General features: G+C 40.4%; 1 protein-coding gene across 1 annotated transcript in view; it reads right to left on the reverse strand.

Annotated features, from left to right (window-relative positions):
- Nucleotides 1–510: 510 nt before the first annotated feature.
- slain1a (SLAIN motif family, member 1a) overlaps nucleotides 511–23,398 on the reverse strand; it is a 36,149-nt gene continuing 13,261 nt past the window's right edge. The window contains exons 4-6 of the mRNA XM_048598142.1: nucleotides 18,887–19,031; nucleotides 3,127–3,409; nucleotides 511–931 (exon numbers count right to left, since the gene is read on the reverse strand). Of these exons, the coding sequence (XP_048454099.1) occupies nucleotides 856–931; nucleotides 3,127–3,409; nucleotides 18,887–19,031 (504 nt within the window). The 3' untranslated portion in view covers nucleotides 511–855. The remainder of the gene's footprint in view (nucleotides 932–3,126; nucleotides 3,410–18,886; nucleotides 19,032–23,398) is intronic.

The raw sequence follows: 23,398 nt of genomic DNA on the forward strand, positions 1-23,398 counted from the left end.
TGCATTTGATGGGCTCCTAGCTACACACACTAGGGAGTAAAGGACATAATGACTAAGCCAGTTAAAGAATTTTGGGAGGTGGTAAATATGCCCATGACCACTGCCATAGACTTGTTGGATTGTCTTTTATGCTATATATGTCCCTTGCATTCAACTCTCCAGCCAGCTATCGCAAATAAACAAGTACCAATTGAGGAGAGAACAGTTTTGTGTGTGTTTTATGCTTAGATAGCATTTGCTAATTACTTCCATTGTGCATGAGGCAATTTCAATTTATTATTTCAAACTCGTGGCAATTCTGTGACTGAATTACATGCAACATTATTGGAGTTTTCATTACCATTGCTTTTAGTTGAGGTATTACTGTTTAACTCAACAAGTGTTGGTTTACAGCATACACTTAAAATGAACTGTTCCCAACTCAAGAGTTGACAGTTTTGTTCAAATACAATTCAGTAACAGCAAAGTTAATTTCATCTCCTAAAGAAAGAAGATCCCTTATGACAAAATACTCGTTGAAATACTGACTACTGTTTGAAACATGAATGATGCAAACCCAACATTAAACAAATTGAATTTGGTCAAGAGGCATCTTGCACTGGAAGTATTGCATCTGCAAGTCTGAGATTATTACAATGCACAGGGCCAAGGTTTAAAAGCACAACATTATAACAGTTGGTTCACTTAGTATTACTTATTAACAAAACTTGTGTAAGTGTGTGCCTTGCCTAGGCTTTAGCATTTTCACTGAAACCAACTAAAGGTACAAACAACTTGTGACATGTCTAAACCCAGCCAGCTGGGTGTCATTGTGTAAGAGCTTCACTGTTTAAACAGTCTCTGTGACAGCGAATGTTAGTAACAGCCATCCCTCCAGCTTCCATCCTTAAGAGAACTGAGTGCTGTAAGGGGCTTTGGGGGCTGAAGAAAACTGGGGATAAAACGAAAGACATAGCAGGTTAAATCATAGGCCACAAAATTTTCATTTTCAAGTTAAAACTGCATATTATTTATCTGTAGGTACTTTTCAGTATTTCAGTTTTGATTTGGAAAAAATAGATTCCTTCATAATGAAAACAAAGTGCTGGAAATACTGAGCACGTTTGGTAGCTCTGTGGAGAGAAGAAAAGGGTTAAAGTTTTGAGTTGAATATGACTCTTCTTCAGAACTGGGAGCTTCTGGAATCAAAATTGCAGTTTGTAGGTTTTTGAGAGTACAATAGTGACTACACTTCACAATTTCTAAAGTGATTTTAAAGCATTTTGGCAACCAAGGAAGAAACTACATAAATGCAAGATATTCTTTTCCGTTATGAAAATATAGCATTATATTTACTTTCAGAAAAAAAGGTAAAACAATATCATCCTTGTTGGTGCACCTATTGTCCAGGAATGGCTGATATTGGAGGATGAATTATTAATAGATGGCCTTGAATTATTGGATAAATGACAAAGTGATTTACACCTATGTGAAAATTACAGAAAGTATATCATAGAAGTACATTATATTTGCTAATATTGTGTATAGCTGTTTATGGTATAATATATTATGTAAGTTAGCCACACATCCACTACTGTTCAACAAATACACTGAAGCCAATTTGCTGGCAATAAAAACAAAGTTGTTTTTAACACAGGATGACGCTTCTAACTGTTCTTAACTTGTTGGTTCAATGGTAGAATATTTAGTAAGTGAAGTAATGAAATTCGTGGAAGACTCAAGACCAACTGTAGTTTTCAATTTAACTGGAGTTTAGTGGATGACAAATGCTTAGTTCAGAGTGTACAGACATAATTTAACCACTACTTTAGAGCAATAATTCAGTTTATATTTTGGTATTGATGTTATAAATTGTTATGACCACGTCTATCATGCAAATGCATATGTAAACCTGTTGCATAGCAATTATAACCTCCCATGCCAAAGTATTGCACTGGCAAGAGGCTATAATTACATGGCAAATTGGCACATGTGGTTATCATTATAACTGAATTGAAAAAATTAACAGGAAGCACATATAAACATAACATTCTTAACAGCTTAATTACCAATCTACTTTGGAGCTTATTAAAAGAAGATACACATACACACATTGCACAACTGGGTTATACTAAATTCATCTATGCTTCATGTTGTAACTATTAAAATAATGACTAGCTGCTGAGGTATGGTACAAGAGGCCATCGGGACAACTGAAACTTGGTTTCATTTTGACTCAATTACGTTTGATGATGCTGCAATTGCAGTTGGTCCATTTCTTTCCCAATGCACATTTGCAGTGTCTAGTTAAAGATATAATTCACATAACTTATGTGCTTCATCTCCTACAATTTATTTTCTCCATCCCCATTGCTATATTTAATCCCTCACCATTTACATTCTGTGTTTAATGATCACTAATACACTTACCATTACATTCTTTCATTCCACTCTAATTCATCACAAACCTATAATCAACAACAACTGTTTGATATTATTGTCCCTCCGCAATTTCCAGTCATAAGGTGATCTACTAGGCTAGTAAAACCTGCACCCCACTATATAATAGCATATGTTATATGGTTTGTGGAAATTGATTGATTAATTGATCATGTAATTGATAAATTCCGAATATTTAAACAAATTTGGCATCTGGTTACCACTAGGTCACTTCACAATCTACTTTCTGCCTAAAGCTGAAATAAAAACAGATAATTGTGAACTTTCCTCCACATTAATATTATATAAATACACTAATATCATATCTTTAATGGGAAAAACTGTGCAAGCACAAGGGGATGCAACATGAAACAAGTGAGGTACCTGCATGTGAACAAAGACATCAACAACTTGACATCAGGAGATACAGTAAAAGACTTAATGGATTCCATTAAGCTCTGTATAGTGTCTGAAATGGAGCAGTGATTAAGCTTCATCAGTTTTTAAAACACACATTAAACGGGACTGCTTTCTCAAGATAGAGCAGAAAGAAGTTAAGCTGCACTCGAGTCTCTGATTTGCACCTGTCCCTGGACAAGATAAAATAACAAGGCAATATCACGAGCACTGCCAAGTGTAGAAAATTCCTCCAAATGAATAAAAGCACTTATTTCACAGATAAAAAGTACTGCTTAAAACATGGCTCACCTTCGGACAGGTTGCGCTAATTTGCTTCTGGGTATTCCACTACCTCCAACAGCAGATGTTGGTCTGGGAAGGCCACTCCGACCTGGTATACCTGTGTTACTGGGCCTATTTGGTAAAGGGATACCAGTACTCGAAATGGAATGCAAACTGACAGACGTCTGGATCCCATTTGTATTATTAACAGTCGGGCTCACATAAGCTGTAGCTTTAGGTTGCTGCCTGACTGACAATGGAAAGTGGCTGACACTGTTGACTCGGTGTTGAAGCTTATTGAGAGAAGGGCCTAGAGATGAAATAAAGATTCAGATTATTCATATAATACATTTATTTACTTCCTCAATTGCATTTGTGACCTTCAGTTAGTGCATTTGTAAGAATACTTGCACATTATACTCAACTGCATTTGTCTCTAAACTAAAATGTGCTTCAGCAGACAGCAATGATAGTTATGGTTTGTACTCTTTTGTAGCATTCTCTTATTGGTTACAAAGGGCTGTTTCAAACTGCAAGGCTTCGTCTCAGCTACACAAAGCAAACACTGCTTGTGAACATCCTTCATTCAGCTCCTTTCTTGCCACAGCAAATATAAACATGGCAAAGCTTTAAGGATCAACAATTCAAAATAATTATAGAGCAACTCTTGGCCGATCTAAACAGAATGTGAGACAGGGTTTAATTCAATTTTAGTATATCATATACCAGTTACAATGATCTAAACTGTGGACCAGGAATGCTGAATACTAGAAAATTATCAGTTTAATTTGCTATTGCTTTGGTCATAATGGATCACAGTCAAACAGAACAAGATTGTGAATTCAATATAGAAACAAGTGACCATGCAGTGTCATTTGATGGTACATGTTAACAAGGACCCCACTTTCTGCAATTCTCTCTCTAAACAACTGTGCCCTTATTACATCTAAGATGTTCCTAAACACCCTTTTTTCTTAATGTTTCATGTCCTTTTCCAAACTTTTATTTCACAGCTTGCAAATGTCCACTCTTACAAAGCATTCAAACTTCTCCCTGCACATCAGAAATTGCTATAGAAAGCTAAATTGTTGTTATATCCCCCTATTACTGCACAAATTTGATAAATATAAATTTTACAGCAACTCGGTTACAAGTTTCAGATATGGGGGATTAAGAAAGTGAAAGTGTGATCATTTGTTTATATGACCAGCCATTCTGTCGCAAATTTGTTCCTTGTCCAATTTTTAAGATGGTGACATATTTGGAATGTCACAGGACTAGTAATCCAGAACCCCAGGCTAACAATCTGCGCACAGGGGTTTGAATCACACTATGGTCGATAATGGAATTTAATAAAACTCTGGCATAAAAAGCAAGCCTAATGGTAGCCATGTAACCAGTGTTGAATATCATAAAATCCCATCTGGTTCACTAATGTCCTTTAAGGAAGGAAATCTACAATCTTTACCTGGTCTGGCTTACATGCAATTCCAGACCCAAAGCAATATGACTCTTAACAGCCCTCTGGGCAATGACAGTGTGGAATAAATGCTGGCCCGGCCAGCAATGCACACTTTCCACGAATGAATAAACAAAATAATAAATTCTTTTCTTATCCTTAAAACATGTTGGCAGCTGATCTACTTATTAATCATTGGGTGGCAACCGTATTCAGCAGGAGGGTTTAATTCAAGACCTACAAGTGTATATGTGTATATTGCAGCAGGCTGAATGAGGACTGTGCTATTGGAGCCCAATGTGTAATTTGTATCTCTTTGAATAAAAGCTAATAAGTGAATCAAAATTTGAATTCAATGTTCTATTAAATAGCCTGGCTATACTGAGTTTTGACAAACTGACAAAGACTAAAATAAAGAAAACAAGACTCAGACTCTATTGACAAATCAGATATTGTCAACATGTGCCTCTCCTTCTTGTGGAACAATATAATCGACTACACAGCTATTGTGAGAGCTGAGCTTGTTTTATTTGGCATTGGCAGATCAGCTGATTCTGGGGTTTTTGGAAGTGAACTTCATTTGGATTGGATGGTTGACAAACACTGTTGGAGGTACCCATGGCATCACTGTGTTGCCATAGAGATAGATAGGGTGAGAATTGTGCTCCAATAGGAGAACTACTCTACTTTAAAATAAATTCCTGCTCTCAGTGCATCAGAGAGCAAACATAAAAAGATTGTTATCTCCTATATGCTTGTAAGGTAAACTTCTGCATTCGCCAGATCATCTTCCACAATTGCTACCAGCTACAATGTAATCTGACCACAGTATCAAATGCCCTCTTCCCCTACCTCTCTCTTTATTAAATGGAATGACTTGGTTTGATTTGATTTGATTTATTATTGTCACATGTATCTAGGTACAGTGAAAAGTTTTGCTTTGCTTGCAGTACAGGTAGGTCATACCATACAAAGTGCATTAGGATATGAGAACAGCGAAAAATACAATGCTACGGCTGTAGAGCAGGGGCACAGACGGCAACATCATGATTAAATTTAAAATTTGAGAGGTCCATTCAGAACTCCAATAACAATAGGGAAGAAGCTGTTCTTCAATCTATTCGTATGTGTATATAAACTTTTATATCTTATGACCGACAGAAAAGAGTGGAAGGCAGTATAACCAGGGAAGCGTCTTTGATAATGTTGATTGCTTTCCCAAGGCAGCGGGAAGTATAGATGGAGTCAATAGATGGGAGGCTGGTTTGAGTGATGGACTGGGCTGTGTTTACAACTCTCTGTAGTTTCTTGCAGTCTTGGGAAGAGCAGTTGCCAAACCACATTTTGATGTATCCAGATAGGACACTTTCTAAGGTGCATCTATAAAAAGTTGGTAAGAGTTCTTGTGAACAAGCCAAATTTCCTCAGCCTCCTGAGGAAGTAGAGACAGTGTAATGCTTTCTTGACCATTGCATCTACATGGATGGACCAGGACAGATTGTTGGTGATCATCACTGCCAGCAACTTGACCCTCTCAACCATTTCCACCTCAGCACGACTAATGTAGACAGCGGTGTGCCCTCCACTCTACTTCCTAACATTTATAACCAGCTCCTTTATTTTGCTGGTGTTGATGGTGAGATTATTGCCTTTACACCATGTCGCTAAGCACTCAATCTTTTTGGATTTCTGTCAGATCGTCGTTTGAGATCCACCCTACACCAGTGGTGTTAGTCAGCAAACCTGCAAATGGAGTCCAAGCAGAATGTTGCCACACAGTCATGAGTGTAGGAGTATGGTAGAGGACTGAGTACGCAGCCTTGCGGGACACTGGTGTTGAGGATTATGATGGAGGAAGTGTTATTGCCTATTCTTACTGATTGCGGTCTATGGATCAGGAAGTCGATGATCCAGTTACTGAGGCAGGAGCCAAGACCAAGGTCTTGGAGCTTAGAAATGAGTTTATTTGGAATTACGGTGTTGAAGGCAGAACGATAGTCAATATGTAGGAGTTTGACATAAGTATCCCTGTTATCTAGAGGTTCCGGTAATGAGTGTAGGGCCAGAGAGATGACATCTGGTGTGGACCTGTTGCACTGGAACGAGAATTGCAAAGGATCAAGGCTGGAGTTGATGTGAGCCATGACTAACCTCTCAAAGCACTTCATAACGTTCCTGCCATGATCTCTTATTTCACTTCTCACCCACCTTTTCAAACAGCTGCACTTTGTTAACATCTTCTGGTGCAACTGTAGAAAGTGCAACACCTGCTCACTCACTTTCTCTCACATGAACACTATTTCCATAAGAGAGATGAGTACATTCATCAGTATAGAATAGCACATTTGTTGGTCATGTTGTAATCTTCTCTACACTAGGGACACCAAATGCAGATCAGTTGCCTGTTTTGCTCAGTACCTCTTCGATCTGAGCTCTCTCAGGCTTGTCATTTCAATATTCCATCCATTACCATTCTGAACATTCCCTCTACACTGTTTCAATGAAGTTCAATGCAATTCAGGAAAAAGCACTGTATGCTTCTCTGCACCTTCTTTGAGATGAGTAACAAGTTTCAAGAATTTATAAAATGGGTTGATGCTAAGGGTGAGGGACTGGACAGAATAAAGTAATAGTATGGCAGTCCAAGCCCTTGATAGCTGCCTGTCCCATTATAATGATCCCTGATGAGATCCCCAAATGGATATTATAACCTGGTTGGGGACAAGCAACTTTTTTTTTGTTTGAAGTGGACAAAGTTTCAAATCTCGGCAAGTTATTAAGAGGATAATGCCAGAAGATTCTACAGTTGTGAACAATCAAAATAAACTACACTAAATTATGTTTGAAAGTAAAACAATCTACTACATATACAATTTATACTTTAATATCCAGAATTAACAGTAAATAGGGGTAACAAAAAGAAACTGCTGCTAAGCACCCCCACAGAGCACATTAAATGTGGTCAAGACAAATCAGATTTCTCCACAAACATCGCACCAACCCTCCCCGACATTTGTGATACCAAATCTGTTAAAACATTGTCTCATTTACAAGAGCTTGCAATTGAAAATCTAGTTTGAGAAATCACTCACAAGCCATTCCATCACAAGCTGCCTCAATGGCTATTCATGACCAGGTTGCTTCTCTAAGGCTGTGTTCCTTGGAATTCTAAGACTGCACCCCAGCACCTCCTCAAGCGCAATGCCAAAGCACTGGAAATCAGCTAGATTTTACTAAGCTGACACTTTCCCAAGCTCTAATACTTCTCAGCTACACAAAGTAAATATTGCTTGTGCACTTCCTTCATTTTCAATCATTGCTGCTCTGATCCATCAATGGTCCTCAGGCCTTCTTACAAATCATGACTGCAACAGACAGCTCCCAGGGCTTCTTCTGATCTCCTGACTGCAATTTCGAGCTACATTCAATTGCTCCCAGGACTGAGCCCTAACTGCCTGAAGGCTGTATGGGAAGATCTTTTCAGTACGGAATCTAGTGTCCTGCTACAAGACACTCCAAGTCCCGTGCAGTCCTGCAAGAATCTGGCCATTGGGTTATGTTTCCCACCACCTTGCACACTGCAACTGCCTTAAAAAAAACCTCTAGAACCCTGTGCTGAGCATACACAACCTACCCCACTTCACACAATTGCTGGAACTAGCCTTCAGCATCTGCCTTGAAACTTCAAGTTTCTTAATGCCTTGTGTCTGCATCCCATCCTTCTCACTGCTGTTACATTTCCAATCTAATGTACACCATTGGGAATTTTATCTGCTTCTCCAGTTACCCCACCACCTAACCACTCCCTTGTGTCACTTGCCACTGTGTTAGATATTGCTTGAATTCATTTTTCCAAGGTTTGAGTGTGCTGTTAATTTCAATTGCCTATCTCCTGTTTTGTTTGAAGCAGGTTGCAGATCATTGCACCTGTCCTTCCTTTTCTCCTCTCACTCTGTTGTACTGATTATATTAAAATGCTTGTGCATCAGTCTTCTTAAGTTCTGATCTGTGGCTGTAAGACTCACATAACAGTTCCTCCCATACAAAAAAGGAGCGGAAATAGGGCCCCTACACCTCACCCCACCATTTAATAAGCTCATGACCGACCTAATTGTGACCTCAAATCCACATTCCTATCTACCCTGTTAACCTTTGAACCCTTTAAGAAGAACTTCTGCCTTAAAAATATTTAAGGATTCTGTTACACCACCTGTTCAGAGTGAGTTTGAAAGACTCTCAATGCTCAGAGGGAAAACAAAAGAGGTGAATCTCTGTTTAAAATAGGTGCCCTCTGACTTTTAAACAGTGATCCCTTTTTTTAATTATTCCATAAAAGGGAATATCTTCCCCACAACTACTCTGTCAAGACTCCTCAGGATTTTATATATTTCAATCGGCACCTTTAAACACCTCTAAACTCCAGCAGACATAAGATTAGCCTGTCCAAATCTCTCTCATAAAGCAACCCACCTGTTCCAGGTAACACAGTGTGGAGCTGGAGGAACACAGCAGGCCAGGCAGCATCAGAGAAGCAGGAAAGTTGATGTTTCGGGTCGGGACCCTTCTTCAGAAGATTCATTTCTGAAGAAGGGCCTCAACCCGAAATGTCAACTTTCCTGCTCCCCTGATGCTGCCTGGCCTGTTGTGTCCTTCCAGCTCCACACTGTGTTATCTCTGACTCTAGCATCGGCAATTCTTACTATCTCTGAGTGAGTTATAACCCCACCTATTCTCGGTATTAGATCTGGTAAATCCACTCAAAACTCTTTCCACCACCGTTACATCCTTCTTTGGTTTGGGAAACCAATCTGTACGCAGTGCTCCTGATATGGTTTCATGTTCCACTCATTGTAAATGATAACATTTCATTAGCTTTCATAATTCATTTCAGCATCTGCACACTACCTTTTAACATTAATGCATTAAGATACCAACTCTGCATCTCAGAGCTCTTCAATCTCTCACTACTTCAACAACGTACTTCTTTCTTATTTGTCCTGCCAAAATGGAGAATTTCATATTTTTCCATATTATACTCCATTTACTGGATCTTTGTTTGCCCACTTAACCCAACTACATCTTTTTGTATTCCTCCTTATGACCTCTTCACAATGTACTTTCCTACTTATTCTTTGTGTAGTTAGCAAATTTGGCAAACATACTTTCTGTCACTTCATCCAAGACATTTATAAAAATTGCAAACAATTGAGGTCCCAACATTCATATCAATGGTACACCACTCATTACATCTTGCCAATCATTTATGCCTATGCTCTGTTCCCTGTTAGCAGCCAAGCTTCTATTCATGGTAACATGTGGTCCCTACACCATGAATGTTATTTTTCCTCATATAGGCATTAGCCCAGAAACTGTAATCGTAGCATCTGATATGTTTGTTTCAGATATCCATTTCTCAACACTTTATTTTAAAGGTAAACATGCCGAAAACAATTACCTGCACTTCATTTTGGAATTCAACTCATGCTTAACGGCACAACTCAATCTTCATTTAGTTACAGACACATTGAAATTTACACCACAAAAATAGGATGCCATTCCACTGGTCATGTTTTTTTTTAAAACGAGCAGTTGTGATTGCAGCGTTTTGTTCATAATCCTGTAACGTTCTCAACTTTGAATGCTTGTCCAAATTCCTTTTAAAGGGAGTGCATTCTAGTTTCTGACAAATGTAACTGAATAACATGTTGTCTCATCTAACCTCAATAATTTTCCAATAAATTTGAATCTATACTTTGGACACATTCTCCTCCATCAAAATCTTTCACCTCAAAAACAATGATTAAGTCATCACTTAACCTTCTCATTTAATCTCCATTGCATAAAACACTAGCAATTGCTTTCAAGTATTGGTTGTACAGCTTGACATTACAGAAAGAAAAACAATGTGCTAATCCACACCCATTCTAGAAAGGCCATTTAACTCAAACAGCAAGCTGCATGGAACAAAAGGAAAACTGCAGCTGGCTGTACAAGCTGTGCTGTGTTGTTATTTCATTCTTGTTCCTTTCCTAACTATGATGGGAATTCCTTCATAGCTAAAATGATCTTCAGCCTGAATGGCAGGTCGTACAGCATAGGTGTGCTGTTGTTATACAACCAGGACAAAATGCTACTCAATAGTTTTAATTTCAAGGCAACAGGAAATATCTGTAGCAAAAACTAAGTGCAGTCATCCTGCTATAGGAATTGGACCTGTATATAGCTGAGCAACTTAAACTACAGCCTAGAATACTGTCTTTATATGAATGATCCACATAAGCTTCCTCCAACCCCTCTTTCTCTCACCTAATCAGCATATTCTTCTATTCTATTGTATCTCATGAAGCCATCTAGCTTCCCCTTTAATGCATCTATGCTATTCAACTCAACCACACCATGTGATAGCAAGATTCATTGTTTCAAAAATAGTCTCAGTAAGTGAAACTAATAATGCTTCCACTACAAAAATAAGCTCCTGCCCCTTTCAGTGACAATAATAACTACATGGGACATCAAAATCATTGACTGTGATGAGCTGGTCCGTAAGTATACAATGTGTCTAGAAGCTGCTAAAAATGCCAAGTGTTTTCCATAATGAAAATGCTCAAATATTTGAAGTTGCTGAACTGGATTCATTCATCAAAGCCAAGGAGTAGGAGGTATTGTAGAAGCAATTCAAACCAATGTCACAAAGTCAAAATTAATGTGATAAAGCAGCATATTTTAAGTCTAAGTATATCCCACTTGAGCTCATTGATACATACATCATCAATGGAAGTAACTCAGATTGCAGCAAAGCATTGTGAACAAATAGCTATTACAGAATGAAGCCCAATTTCAGGTGCTGAGGTGATTCAGAATATGCAAGTTCAAACAAAGACTTTTAATTCTGATTCTTCGTAGGAAGAATCCTCAGCAACTGTGAGAGAGATCATGCCAAGAAACAATCCTCAAATAGCAGACCTGAGAAAGTAAACATTGTGGTTTCACCAATAATGAAATCACTGAGGCCTAAATCAGTAAAGTGATGGAAGGTGTCATCGACAGTGCTATCAGCATCACCTGCTCAACAATAACCTGCTCGGTGATGACCAGTTAGTTTTCTGCCAGGAGTGTAACAGAATATTCCCCACTTGCCTGGATGAGTGCAGCCCCAACAACACTAACAAAGCTGGACATCATCCAGGACAAAGCAGCCCGCTTGACTGGCACTGCATCCACAAGCATCCACTTCCTCCACCACCGACACTCCTCATACAGCACCTTCCAAACCCACGACCACTTCCATTTAGAAGGCCAGGGGTAGCACATACATGGGAACACCATCACCTTCAAGTTCCCCTCCAAGCCACTTACTATCCTGACTTGGGAAGTATATCGCTGTTCCTTCACTGTTGTTGGGTCAAAATCCTGGAATTCCCTTCCTAAAGGCATTGCGGGTCAACCCACAGCAGGTGGACTACAGCAGTTCAAGAAAGCAGCTCATCACCACCTTCTCAAAGGGAACTGGGGACAGGCAATAAATACTGGCCCAGCTGGTGACACCCAAATCCCATAAAATGAATAAATAAAAAAAGGTTTAAGCTAATCTACAACTTAAAACTAAGAGTCTATACACTTCAACACAGGTTTGCCATCAGATTAACAATAAAAACCTAATGCCACAGATTGAAGGTGTAATATGTACAATCCCATGAAAGGGACGCTAAGGAGGGATAATCAATATCTAGAGATTGAGGGTATGGTCAATATGAAATTTCCTGGTTCAGAGATCCAAGATACTGCAGAAAATAAATTGCTTGCTTCAGCAAGGCAATCATCATTCACAAAGGAAATGCATGAGGTTAAAGGTGCTCCCAAAGTTATGATGGAGCAATTGTGAGACTGCAGGTGAGTTAGGTTCGGGGACACAAGGAGGTAAATTTAAGAAGTTTTGGCCCCTGTTATTGCCCACCATTTACAAAGTTCTTGCAAGCTGTGCAGACAAGGGTGAGACTGCAGTGAGGATGAGCAAACTGCCCACGGCACCTTGGTACTGGGAATCATTCAAATGGGTGCAGAAAATAGGAATGTAGTTGTGTTAGGGGAAAGTATAACTAGACAGATACATACTGTTCTCTATCTTGATGGCAACAATGTTCATAAGACTAGAAAGGATGTTTTGCTGAAAGACAGTTAGCATTTCAATGCGTGGCTCAAAGATTGCTGCGTGTGGAACGGGTTTCAGTTTCTGGGGCAGTGACATTAGCACTGGGGTAAAAGGTAATGAGCCTGGTGGGCCTTGCTTCACTTGAACGATGCTGGAACCAGTGGCCTAGCAAACTGAATCCCAAGCGCTGGCTTGGGGTTTTGGCGGGGGGTGGGGTGGGGGGGTTGGTGTTGGTTGCCACAAACTAATGAGAAGGGGAAGACGACACTGGTAGGAGTGGTTCAGAGGCAATCTCACAGTAGCTGTATCGTAGGACATCTGGAGATAATGAGGGCATGTGACAAAGGCAGTAGGTTAATCATGGGTGACTTTAATCATCATGTAGATCGGGATAGTCAGATTGCTAGGAGAGGCCCTGAGGAGGAAGATGAAGCACATATTTGGGATAGTTTCTTCGAATATGCTGTGGATCCAACCAGGAACCAGGCTATTTAGGGCTATCAATGTATGATGAGGCAGAGTTAAAGATCCCCTCAGAAACAGTGACTACAATATGGTGTACTATAGCATTCACCTTCAAAGGGAGGAATGTGGATTGGAAACAACTATACTAAGCTTAAATAAAAGCAATTACAAAGTACTGAGGACAGAGCGAGCTGGTGTGGTCTGGGAAAGGAGTTTAGCAGCAAATCGGAGATGTTTAAGTAAATAGTTCATGTCTCACAGCAAAGACACATTCCAGTGAGGGAGAAGGATTCTAGCAAGGAGATAAGCCAATCATGGTTGACCAGGGCAGTTAAGGATAGCATCAGATTGAAAGAAAAGCATACAATGTGTCAAAGATTAGTTGTAAGTAACAGTATTGGGAAAGTTTTAAAAACCAACAAAAGATAGTGACTAAACAATTAAGAGAGAAAAAATAAACTTTGAGGGTAAACTTGGAAGTAATATCAATACAGACAGCAAGAGAAAAAGGAAGAGAATAGCCAAAGTGAGCTTAGCTCCTTCGGGAATGAAACTGGGGAAATAATAATGGGAAGCCAAGGAATGGCAAAGGAGTTGAATAAATGGTTTGCATCAGGCTTTATAGTAGAGGACAATACTAGCACACCAAAGTCACTAACTGATCAAGGGTAAAAGGAGGAGAGGAAAGAAATACAATAACTACCACTGGTGAAAAAGTGCTATGGAAACTAATAGGGCTAAAGACTTATAAGTCCACTGGATCTGATGGAAGGCATCCAAGGATATTAAAGGAAATAGCTGGAGAGATTGTGAACACAGTGGTAGTAATCTTCCAAGAATCCTTAGAGTCTGAAAATTGTAACACATTTATTTAAAAAGAGAAGGAGATAGAAAAAAACAGGTAACAACAATAGGCCAGTTAGCTTAAATGTCTGTTATTAGGAAACATTATGAGTTTATTATAAAGGATGTAACAGCAAAGCATTTAAAAATACATAATGGCAGACTGGTACAAAAGGTGAAGTCACAGTTTCAGGGGTGAGCTGGCAAGATGGATACAGAACTGGATTAGTCACAGGTGACAGAGTGTAGTGGTGGAAGGAGTTTTTCGGAATGGAGGGCTGTGGTATTACACATGGATCAGTGCTGGTACCTCTGCTGTTCGTGATCTAAATAAATAATTTGGAGGAAAAAATAGCTGGTCTAATTAGTAAGTTTGTGGACGATACAAAGATTGTGGAGTTACGGATAGTGAGGAGGATTGTCGGAGGATACAACAGGATATAGATCAGTTGGAGGCATGGGCAGAAAAATGGCAGATGGCTTTTAATCTGGACAAATGTGAGATGATCCATTTTGGAAGGTCAAGTACAGGTGGAAATTAAACGGTGATTGGCAGAACCCTTAGGAGTATGGATATGCAGAGGGATCTGGGTGTGCAGATCCACAGATCACTGATGGTGGCCGCACAGGGGATTTTAGCTATGAAGAAAGGTCGGAAAGACTGGGTTTGTTTTCACAGGAACACAGGAGGTTGAGGGGCGATCTAATAGAAGTTTATAAGATTGTGAATGGCATGGGGAGAGTGGAAAATATGAGGCTTTTTCCCTCCACTTCTTCCCAGGATGGAGGGGTAAATTACTAGGGGACACAGATTCAAGGTGCCGGAGAGGGGGGAGATGTCTAAAATTGATGTGTGTGGCAAGTTTTTCACACAAAGGATGGTGAATGCCTGGAACGTGTTGCCAGAAGAGGTGGTAGAAGCAGATACAATAGCAGCATTGAAGAAGCACCTGGACAAATGCCTGAATAGGAAGGGAATAAAGGGATAACGATCCTGTAAGTGAAGACAGTTTTAGTCTGGAAGGGCAGAATGCGGCACCACAGGCTTGGAGGGCCAAAGGGCGTGTTCCTGTGCTGTATTGTTCTTTGTATGATATTATCAAGATATCATCAAGTCAGCAAGCCTTTATGAAAGGGAAATCATGCCAGACAAATTTACCAGAATTTTTTGAGGAGATAACAAGTAGAATAGATAAAAGGGAAGTAGCGGATGTAATATATTTGGATTTTCAGAAGGCATTTGATAAAGTGCCATATGTTAGGCTACTTAACAAGATAAGAGCCCATGGTGTTGGAGGTAGTACTTTAGCCTGGATAGAAGACAAATTTGGAATAAGGAGGATATTTCTGGATGGAAACTGTAACCAGTAGAATGTCACAGGGATCAGTGACGGGTCCACAGTTATTTACAATATATGTTAATGACTTAGATGAGGAAAGTGTTTCTAGGCCCCTTATCTCAAGAAAAATAAACTGGATTTGGCAGCAGTCCAGAGAATTTTCATTAGGTTGATATCAGGTATGAAGAGATTGTCATGAGGAGAGGTTTAATTGGTTGGGTCTATACTCATTGAAATTTAGAAGGAAGAGTGGTGACCTTATTAAAACATATAAGATTATTTTGGGGACTTGACAGGGTACTTGCAGAAAAGTTATTTCCCCCTTTTGAAGAGTGTAGGACCAAAGGGCATAATTTCAAAATAAGGGGTTGCCCATTTTAGATAGAGATGAGGAGGAATTTTTTCTCTCAGAGGGTAGTGAATCTGTGAAACTCTTTACTGTAGAGAGATGTTGAGGTTGAATCACGAAGTTTGTTCAAAATCAAGATAGACAGATTTTTTGATCAATATGGGAATCAAGGGTTTTAGGGAAAAGGCAGAAAAGTGGAGTAGTGGACTATTGGATCAGCCAGAATATTAGATTTTGCTGTGCCATCCAGTAAGTCTGAATGACCTACACTGCATCTATTTCCTATTGTCTTAATAAATGTCTTCCAGTCTAAAGGGACTTGCAGCATTCAATCTGTTAGGAACAGATTTAAGGCCAAATGTCTTCAAACCAAAGGTTGACCAATCTAACAAATCTGTAGAGAATGTATACAGTGAAACCTCCAGACCACCTGAATTTGTGAAATCAGAAACTTGCAGGAAGATGTGGTAGTCCCAAATGTAATTATATAACCAAATGTATATTCACAATGAGGAAGGAAGTTTAGGAGAGGTTGTATAAAGGTCTAAGCATCTGAAAGGGTTCATAGAATCCCTACAGTGTGGGAGTAGGCCCTTTGGCCCAACAAGTTGATGCTGACACACAGGGCATCCCACCCAGACCTATCCCCATAATCTACACATCCCTGAGCACTATGGGCAATTTAGCATGGCCAATCCACCTAGCCTGTACATCTTTGGACTGTGGGAGGAAACCAGAGCACCTGGTGGAAGCCCATGCAGACATGGGGAGAATGTGTAAACTCCACACAGACAGTTGCCCAAGGGTGGAATTGAACCCAGGTCCCTGGTGCTGTGAGGCAGCAGTGCTAACTGCTGTGCTGCCCTCAATACTGAGGAATTCCTTAAGCAGACCCATTGTAATGATGTCATATGGATCTAGTAGGAATAGCTTCTATATTGAAGGACTAAGATGAATGATGGTCTTCTTCACAGCCTCTGTAATATCTATCATATCAGTGTAACTTGTACTTCATTGATAATATGAAAAATTACATCATGTTCAAAAGCCTCCTCTTGTTTGACAAGGACATCAACTTCCTCTTCCACACCAGACCAAGTGAGCCCTATAAATCCCTACACTTCAAGAGGATGTTGGTCGCATATCTACTTTGTGGTAAGCAATAATGCAGACTGCTGCATACAATAGTGGTCTGTAGGTGATGATACATCAAACAACATGATAGCTTCAGGAAAACAATAAACCCCACCTCAAATGCAAACCTAAAGCAAAATATTCACAAGTGAGGCTCCCTTACCCTCAATAATAAGGATACCATACACAGAAATGCTTTCTGTGGAGTCTGCCACCACTCCATTCTCAAAAAGCATACTTCAGATCCTAACTACCTACTTGACAAAACAGCTTTTTCTCAGGTCACCATTGTTTCTTTTTCCAAAGGCCTTAAATTAATATTCTTGATTCTTGATCTTTCCACTAATGGGAACAGTTTCATTCATCTATTCCATCTAGACCTCCCATGGTTTTGAACACTTCTATCAAATCTCCTCTAAACCATCTCTTCATTAAGGAGAGCAGCCCCAGTTTCTCCAATTTTTCCATGTAGCTGAAATTCCACATCCCTGCAGCCATTCGCTTCGATCTTTTTGCATTGCTCTCATTGAATGACAGAACAGGCTCGAGGGGCAGAATAGCTCTATTCCTTTTTGTATGCTCTGCTTAATGCGAACTCATCCTTCCTATCATATGTGGAGTCCAATACTGCAACTACAGCTCAGAGAGCCTTTTGTGCTGGCTTATCATAACTTCCTTCCTTTTATACCCTCCACACATTAGAGTCAGCAACAACCAAACTTGACAATCTATAGTTATGTAAAACAAAAAGTTCTAAAATGCGAAAAGAAATTTCAAGTCAAACATCTGAAGTTACTTTTTTAATTTATTTGTGGGATGTGGGCATCGCTGGTTGGCCAGCATTTATTGCCCGCCCCTAGTTGCCCTTGAGAACGTGATGGTGAGCTGTCCTCATGGATTGCTGCAGTCCTCCTGCCATGGGTTGACCCACAATGCCTTTAGCGAGGGAATTCCAGGATTTTGATCTAGCAACAGTGAAGGAACGCGAACATATTTCCAATTCAGGATGGTGAGTGGCTTGGAGGGGAACTTGAAGGTGGTGGTGGCTTGGAGGGGAACTTGAAGGTGGTGGTGTTCCCATGTATGTGCTGCCCTTGTCCTTCTAGATGCAAGTGGTCGTGGGTTTGGAAGGCGCTGTCTGAGGATCTTTGGTGAATATCTGCTGTGCATCTTGTAGATAGTGCACACTGCTGCTACTGAGCGTCAGTGCTGGTGGGAGTGGATGCTTATGGATGTAGTGTATTTGTTGCACAAGCTTAAAAAAGAGCACAGCAGAGTCTGAATTGCAAATTTTTAGGCAGCGGAGTGGTATTTAAGATGGGGATCACCCTAAAGGCGGAGATAACATCATTTGCCAAAATTCCTTTTTTAATAGAAATACTTTCTCCTAGGGCTGATTTTTTCACCTTTCTCTATGACTTCAAACTTACCAGATGTATTAGCTCAGATTTCATACGTTCTTTTGAATTTCAGAAATAAACTTATTTTTTGAAAGTCTTTAAATGTGATTCTGCAAGATCAGGTCACAGTTCACACATTTTCTCCATTTAATGTGGAAATTAGAATGCCAGCTACAGTAATAAAGACAAAGTTCTCCCCTTTCTAATACACTACTAGGTTTGTCTCAGGTTTAAAGGAAAGATTAAGATTGCCTGTAAAAAATTCAAAAATTCACACAAACAAGCTATGCAGATTATAGCGGGAGAGGGAATTTAAAAAGATCCATGCCCACTATTTATCCTGCGAGCTTTTCCATGAGTAACAGAAACCTCCTCTCCTAATCTCACTTCTCCTGCGTGCCTCCTAGAAACTATTAGTGAACAATTCATTTACTCAACCCTTTTATCCAAGAATGGTACATAGCTGAAAGATATGAATATTCAAAAAACTGGAATCATAAAACAACTTGAAAGTAAAGGGGAGTTTGATTCATTCAGATCATTTGGAACAGCATTATAGATCATGCAATGGAATAAGTAATGTAATCTTTTGAAAGCTAAACTAACCGCATGAGGTAAAGGTTTGTCATGGGCACAGCTTATACTCACATGCAGGTGACTGGAGTCGTGAAATTCCATTCTGTAGGTTTGAATCAAAACTTCTGCTATTCTTAAAAGAGTCTGGTGAACTGGTTGCACTGAGTGAACGAGCCAGGTTTGGCATACTACGTCTGAGTTTTTCTGCAACAGAAGAAGTATTTTCAAATTCAACCACATATCTTTCTAACAAAGGTAAATGCAATCAGAGTTCAGATGAGGATCAGTGCTACTTATATTTTAAACACAGAAGTGAACAAATTACAAATATTGGAAATCTAACGTATTTAAAAAAGGCTTCAAGAACGCAGCAAGCCAGTAGCTAAGGAGGAATTAACAATCAATCAGGGTTTTAACTGCTGACCTTTTGGCATAACAGTTCTTGTGAAGGGTCGACTTCCTATAGAAGCCCATCTTTTCTCTCAACTAATGTTGTAGGAACTGTTGCATATTTCCATTATATTCTGTTTCAATTATAGTAGAAAAAAACAGCTTACATTCACACATAATATTTTAAACACTTTGTGAAGTTCCTTCAATATTGCTAAGAAAGAAGCAAGTTTCCCTTACCTGTACACTGTCCACATGTCTTATAGGGGACTAAAGGCTGGATTTGGTGTCCCCAACCATGTCCCGCCACCACCCTACCCCCAAACCCCAACTGTCCACTGACCGTAGTTTTGGGGGGGGGTGTGTGTGTGTGTGTGGGGGGGCAGTGGTGGTGGTGGTGCCAATCCACTCTGAGCTGACTCTCACAGAAGCTGGGTGGTTAGGCACTTAAATCACTGCCTGCCTGCTGTATTTAATCAAGTAAGTAAACGTAAATTGGGTTTGTTAACACGTCTTTAAAATGAATAATATGTTGCTCATGTGGCTGATGTGGGCAGGTGAGAGCAAGCAGACCAATGGGGATTTTAAAAGGCCTAAATGAACAAAGGTAGGAAGGAAGGGGGTCACTTCATTCAGGGAGTGTTCTGCACATTTTGGGGGAACCCCACCACAATGTCAAATTCATTACTGCCACGTTGTCTACCCAACAGAAATACTCTTCCTGGTCTTAAAACAATGTCCTCTATGACGCAGGTCAATCAGATTGTTTGGCAGTTCCTGAGGGTGGAATTTCCTCTCAAGTCAGAGGCCGAGGTCATATCATCAATCAACATAATCCATCCGCAATGCACTATGCCTACAGGGCAGCGCTCGCAAAGCTGACTTTCCTTTTACAGTTAATGCAGGGGGAGGGAGTATGGTTGGAGCTGCATCCTCTAAAAATCCAACTGTACAGTCAAGATGCATCGAGAAGCATCCTCCAGCAAATGTAACAAAAGATACGATGGCATACTCATTACAGTGACGAGTGCATGGTTTGAGATCCTAGGTCTGAAAAGTACATCCAATGTCCAAGATTCTCTAAGAATCCAATCTCCACAGTCAGAGGCAAAGGCCTCCATCCTGTCATTTTTCTTAAAACAGAAGCTTATATCAACTCGCATTTTGAGATAGAACGTGTTAATAATAATTGCATGAAATTTTAAGAAACACCAGAAGAGAATTCCTACATTATTTGGCATATGTCAGTTTGAATAAAATGCAGAAAATGTATAAGTACTTTGCATTAATCACTCATAAACCATAAATAAGCAACATTAAAGTCTTGGCCAACACAGAGTGGAATACAAAACAAGAGATCAAAGCAAATATCATGCCACAAACAACTTAAACATCTTGTGTTTCTGATCATGGCTGTACATATCTCAAAAGTGGATGAAATTTTCCATAATGGAGTCTGGAAATACATCTGGAAGTGGATTACTCACACGATCACATCATTACCTATGCAGGCAGTTGTATAGTGGTAATGTCACCGGGCTAGTAATCCAGAATGCCAGGCTAATGCTCTGAGAACAGGGTGTGTATCCCTCTGAAGCAAATGGTGAAATATGAATTCAATAAAACTTTGGAATAGAAAGCCAGTCTGAAAATGACACAGGTCCAAATGTGCATATTCTAAATTGACCCACAGTCGGAGAAATCAGGCCTGACAAAAATTGGCCAAATTTAACAGCAGCCAGCAGCTATTGGCTACAGAGAAAAGCAGAAAGCAAGATCATAGAGGTTGCAAAACCTCAAGGGAAACTAGTTACAATTAGCCCGAGGGCTGTGTATTGGAGAAGCATCGCTCAGACGTTCTGGCATCTTGACTGGTGCATTTTACATCCCCCTGGCATGAGAACAGTGAATGATGTTGGTGCGATCCCATTGGATACTTGAAACCCAGCTCATGACCCCTTTAGCCTAAGACCACAGAACATTCTGGAAGGTCAGGGGTGAGGGGAGGTAAAAACACACATCTGGACACCACCCTCTCAGTGAACAATCAGCAAAGGCTTGCAGGAAAACCTGCACCAAAAGACCATGCGACAACCCAAGAAGTTCCAGGAGAAGGTCTGCCCTGATCTGCAAGATCCATCCAAAGAGCCCAGCTCAAACTTGTGGATTATTGCAGATAATATCACTATACAGATGGATAGAACTAGATAAAGAGTAAATACTGTGGGAATTTGGGATATGCTCACATGGTGTTTCTAATAAGGAATGTTTAGTTAGTAAAATTGAGTTGACCCTCAAACTGAATCCTGTGTCCCTTTGTCCACCTCTCTGCAAAGAGCACTTGGGTAAAATATTTATGATGTATAAACTGGTCAAAGTGTCATTTTTCTGATGAAGGGTCTAGGCCCGAAATGTCAGCCTTTCTGCTCCTATGATGCTGCTTGGCCTGCTGTGTTCATCCAGCTCTGCACCTTGTTGTCAAAGTGTCCAAAGTACAGACAACGCCTGTAATCGTTATTGATTGTTGCAAAAGCCCATCTGGTTCACTAATGTCCTTCAGGGAAGGAAATCTACCAACCTTACCACCTAGTCTTTCCTGCCTGTGGCTCCAGATCCAGAATAATGTAATTGACTCTGAAATGTCTTTGGGCAATTAAGAATGGGCAATAAATGCTGGCCTAACCAATGATGCCCATATCTCATGAACATTTTTAAAAAAAATACAGGTTCTTGTGTGTGTACGCAAAACTAGGTCAAATGCAACTGAGCCAATTATCACCCTATCAGTCTACTCTCCATCATCAACAAATTAATGGAAAGGACACTATCAAGTGGCACTTCCAAAAGAACAACATGTGCATTGATGCTCAGCTTGGGTTCTGCCAGGGCTATGCAACTCCTACTTCATTATAGCCTTAATTGATCTAAACTTCAGAGGTGAGGTGCAAGTGACTGCCCTTAGTCAAGGGCAGGATTTTAGGGCGTGTGGTACTGAGGTGTCCTAGCAAAACATGAGTCGATGGGAATCAAGAAAAATAAAGTTTGGAGTCACCTCCAAAACAAAGGACAATGGTTGTAGTTGCTGGAGGCCTATCCCCGGCCATCACCATTTCTCAAGGCAATATTGTAGGCCCAATCATCTTCAGATGCTTCACAAATGACTTTCTCTCCAACATAAAGTCAGAAGTGGGGATGTTCATTGATGGCTGCACAATGTTCATCACTGTTAGCTGCATATTAAGCGAATTGAACCCTTTCCTATTTATAAAGGCAGCTGGCAATTCCTAGGCACTCTGATGGCAATGTGGGTATGATCTATAATGCCGTGCAATTGTGGGAAACTAACTACAGCAGTAAGACCCAGCACCCTAGCTGCCTGTGCACTGCATCCAATGGGAAAGTCATAATTTGCAGATGTATCAGTGACCTTCCATATGTGGTTCTGGGAGATTCCCCATGGTCCCCATTTAGGTGTTGAACAAGCCATTTGTGAAGACATTCAGGGCCACAGTTACCTGCAAGAGAACCAGCATGGGATTGTCCCTCAGTCACAGAATCAGAATCCTTACAGTGCAGAAACAAGCCATTTGGCCTATCGAGTCTGCACTGACCCTCTGAACAGCATCCTATCCAGACCTCAATCCTATCCCCATAACCCCACATTTACCATGGCTAATCCACCTAGTCTGCATATCCCTGGATATCTACCATGCAATCTTTGAACTGTTGGAGGAAACCGAAGAACCCAGAGGAAGCCCTCGCAGGCACGGGGAGAATGTCTGTTTGGAGTTTGCACAGTCACCCAAGGCTGGAATCGAACCCCGGTCCCTGGCACTGTGAAGATGCAGTGCTAACCACTGAGCCACCATGTCATAGGTCCTCAGCCAACTGAAGGACACAGGGCACACCTCCCAGGATATCGTGAAGCTCTTGCATTGCCTCTCAGTCAACTGAAGTTACTAGAGCAATATCTGTAATCTTGGAGATTGCAAGAGCTGCAGATGCTGGAGCCAGAGTCAATACAGTGTGGAGCTGGAGAAACACAGCAGGTCAGACAGCATCAGAGGAGCACGAAAGTCAATGTTTCAAGTCAGGAACCTTCTTCATTCCTGAAGAAGGGTCCCAACCAGAAACGTCGCCTTTCCTGCTCCTCTGATGCTGCTTGACCTGCTGTGTTTCTCTAGCTCCACACTG

The sequence above is a fragment of the Rhincodon typus genome, chromosome 6 (assembly GCF_021869965.1).
Source record: "Rhincodon typus isolate 14 chromosome 6, sRhiTyp1.1, whole genome shotgun sequence".
NCBI classification, from domain to species: domain Eukaryota; kingdom Metazoa; phylum Chordata; class Chondrichthyes; order Orectolobiformes; family Rhincodontidae; genus Rhincodon; species Rhincodon typus.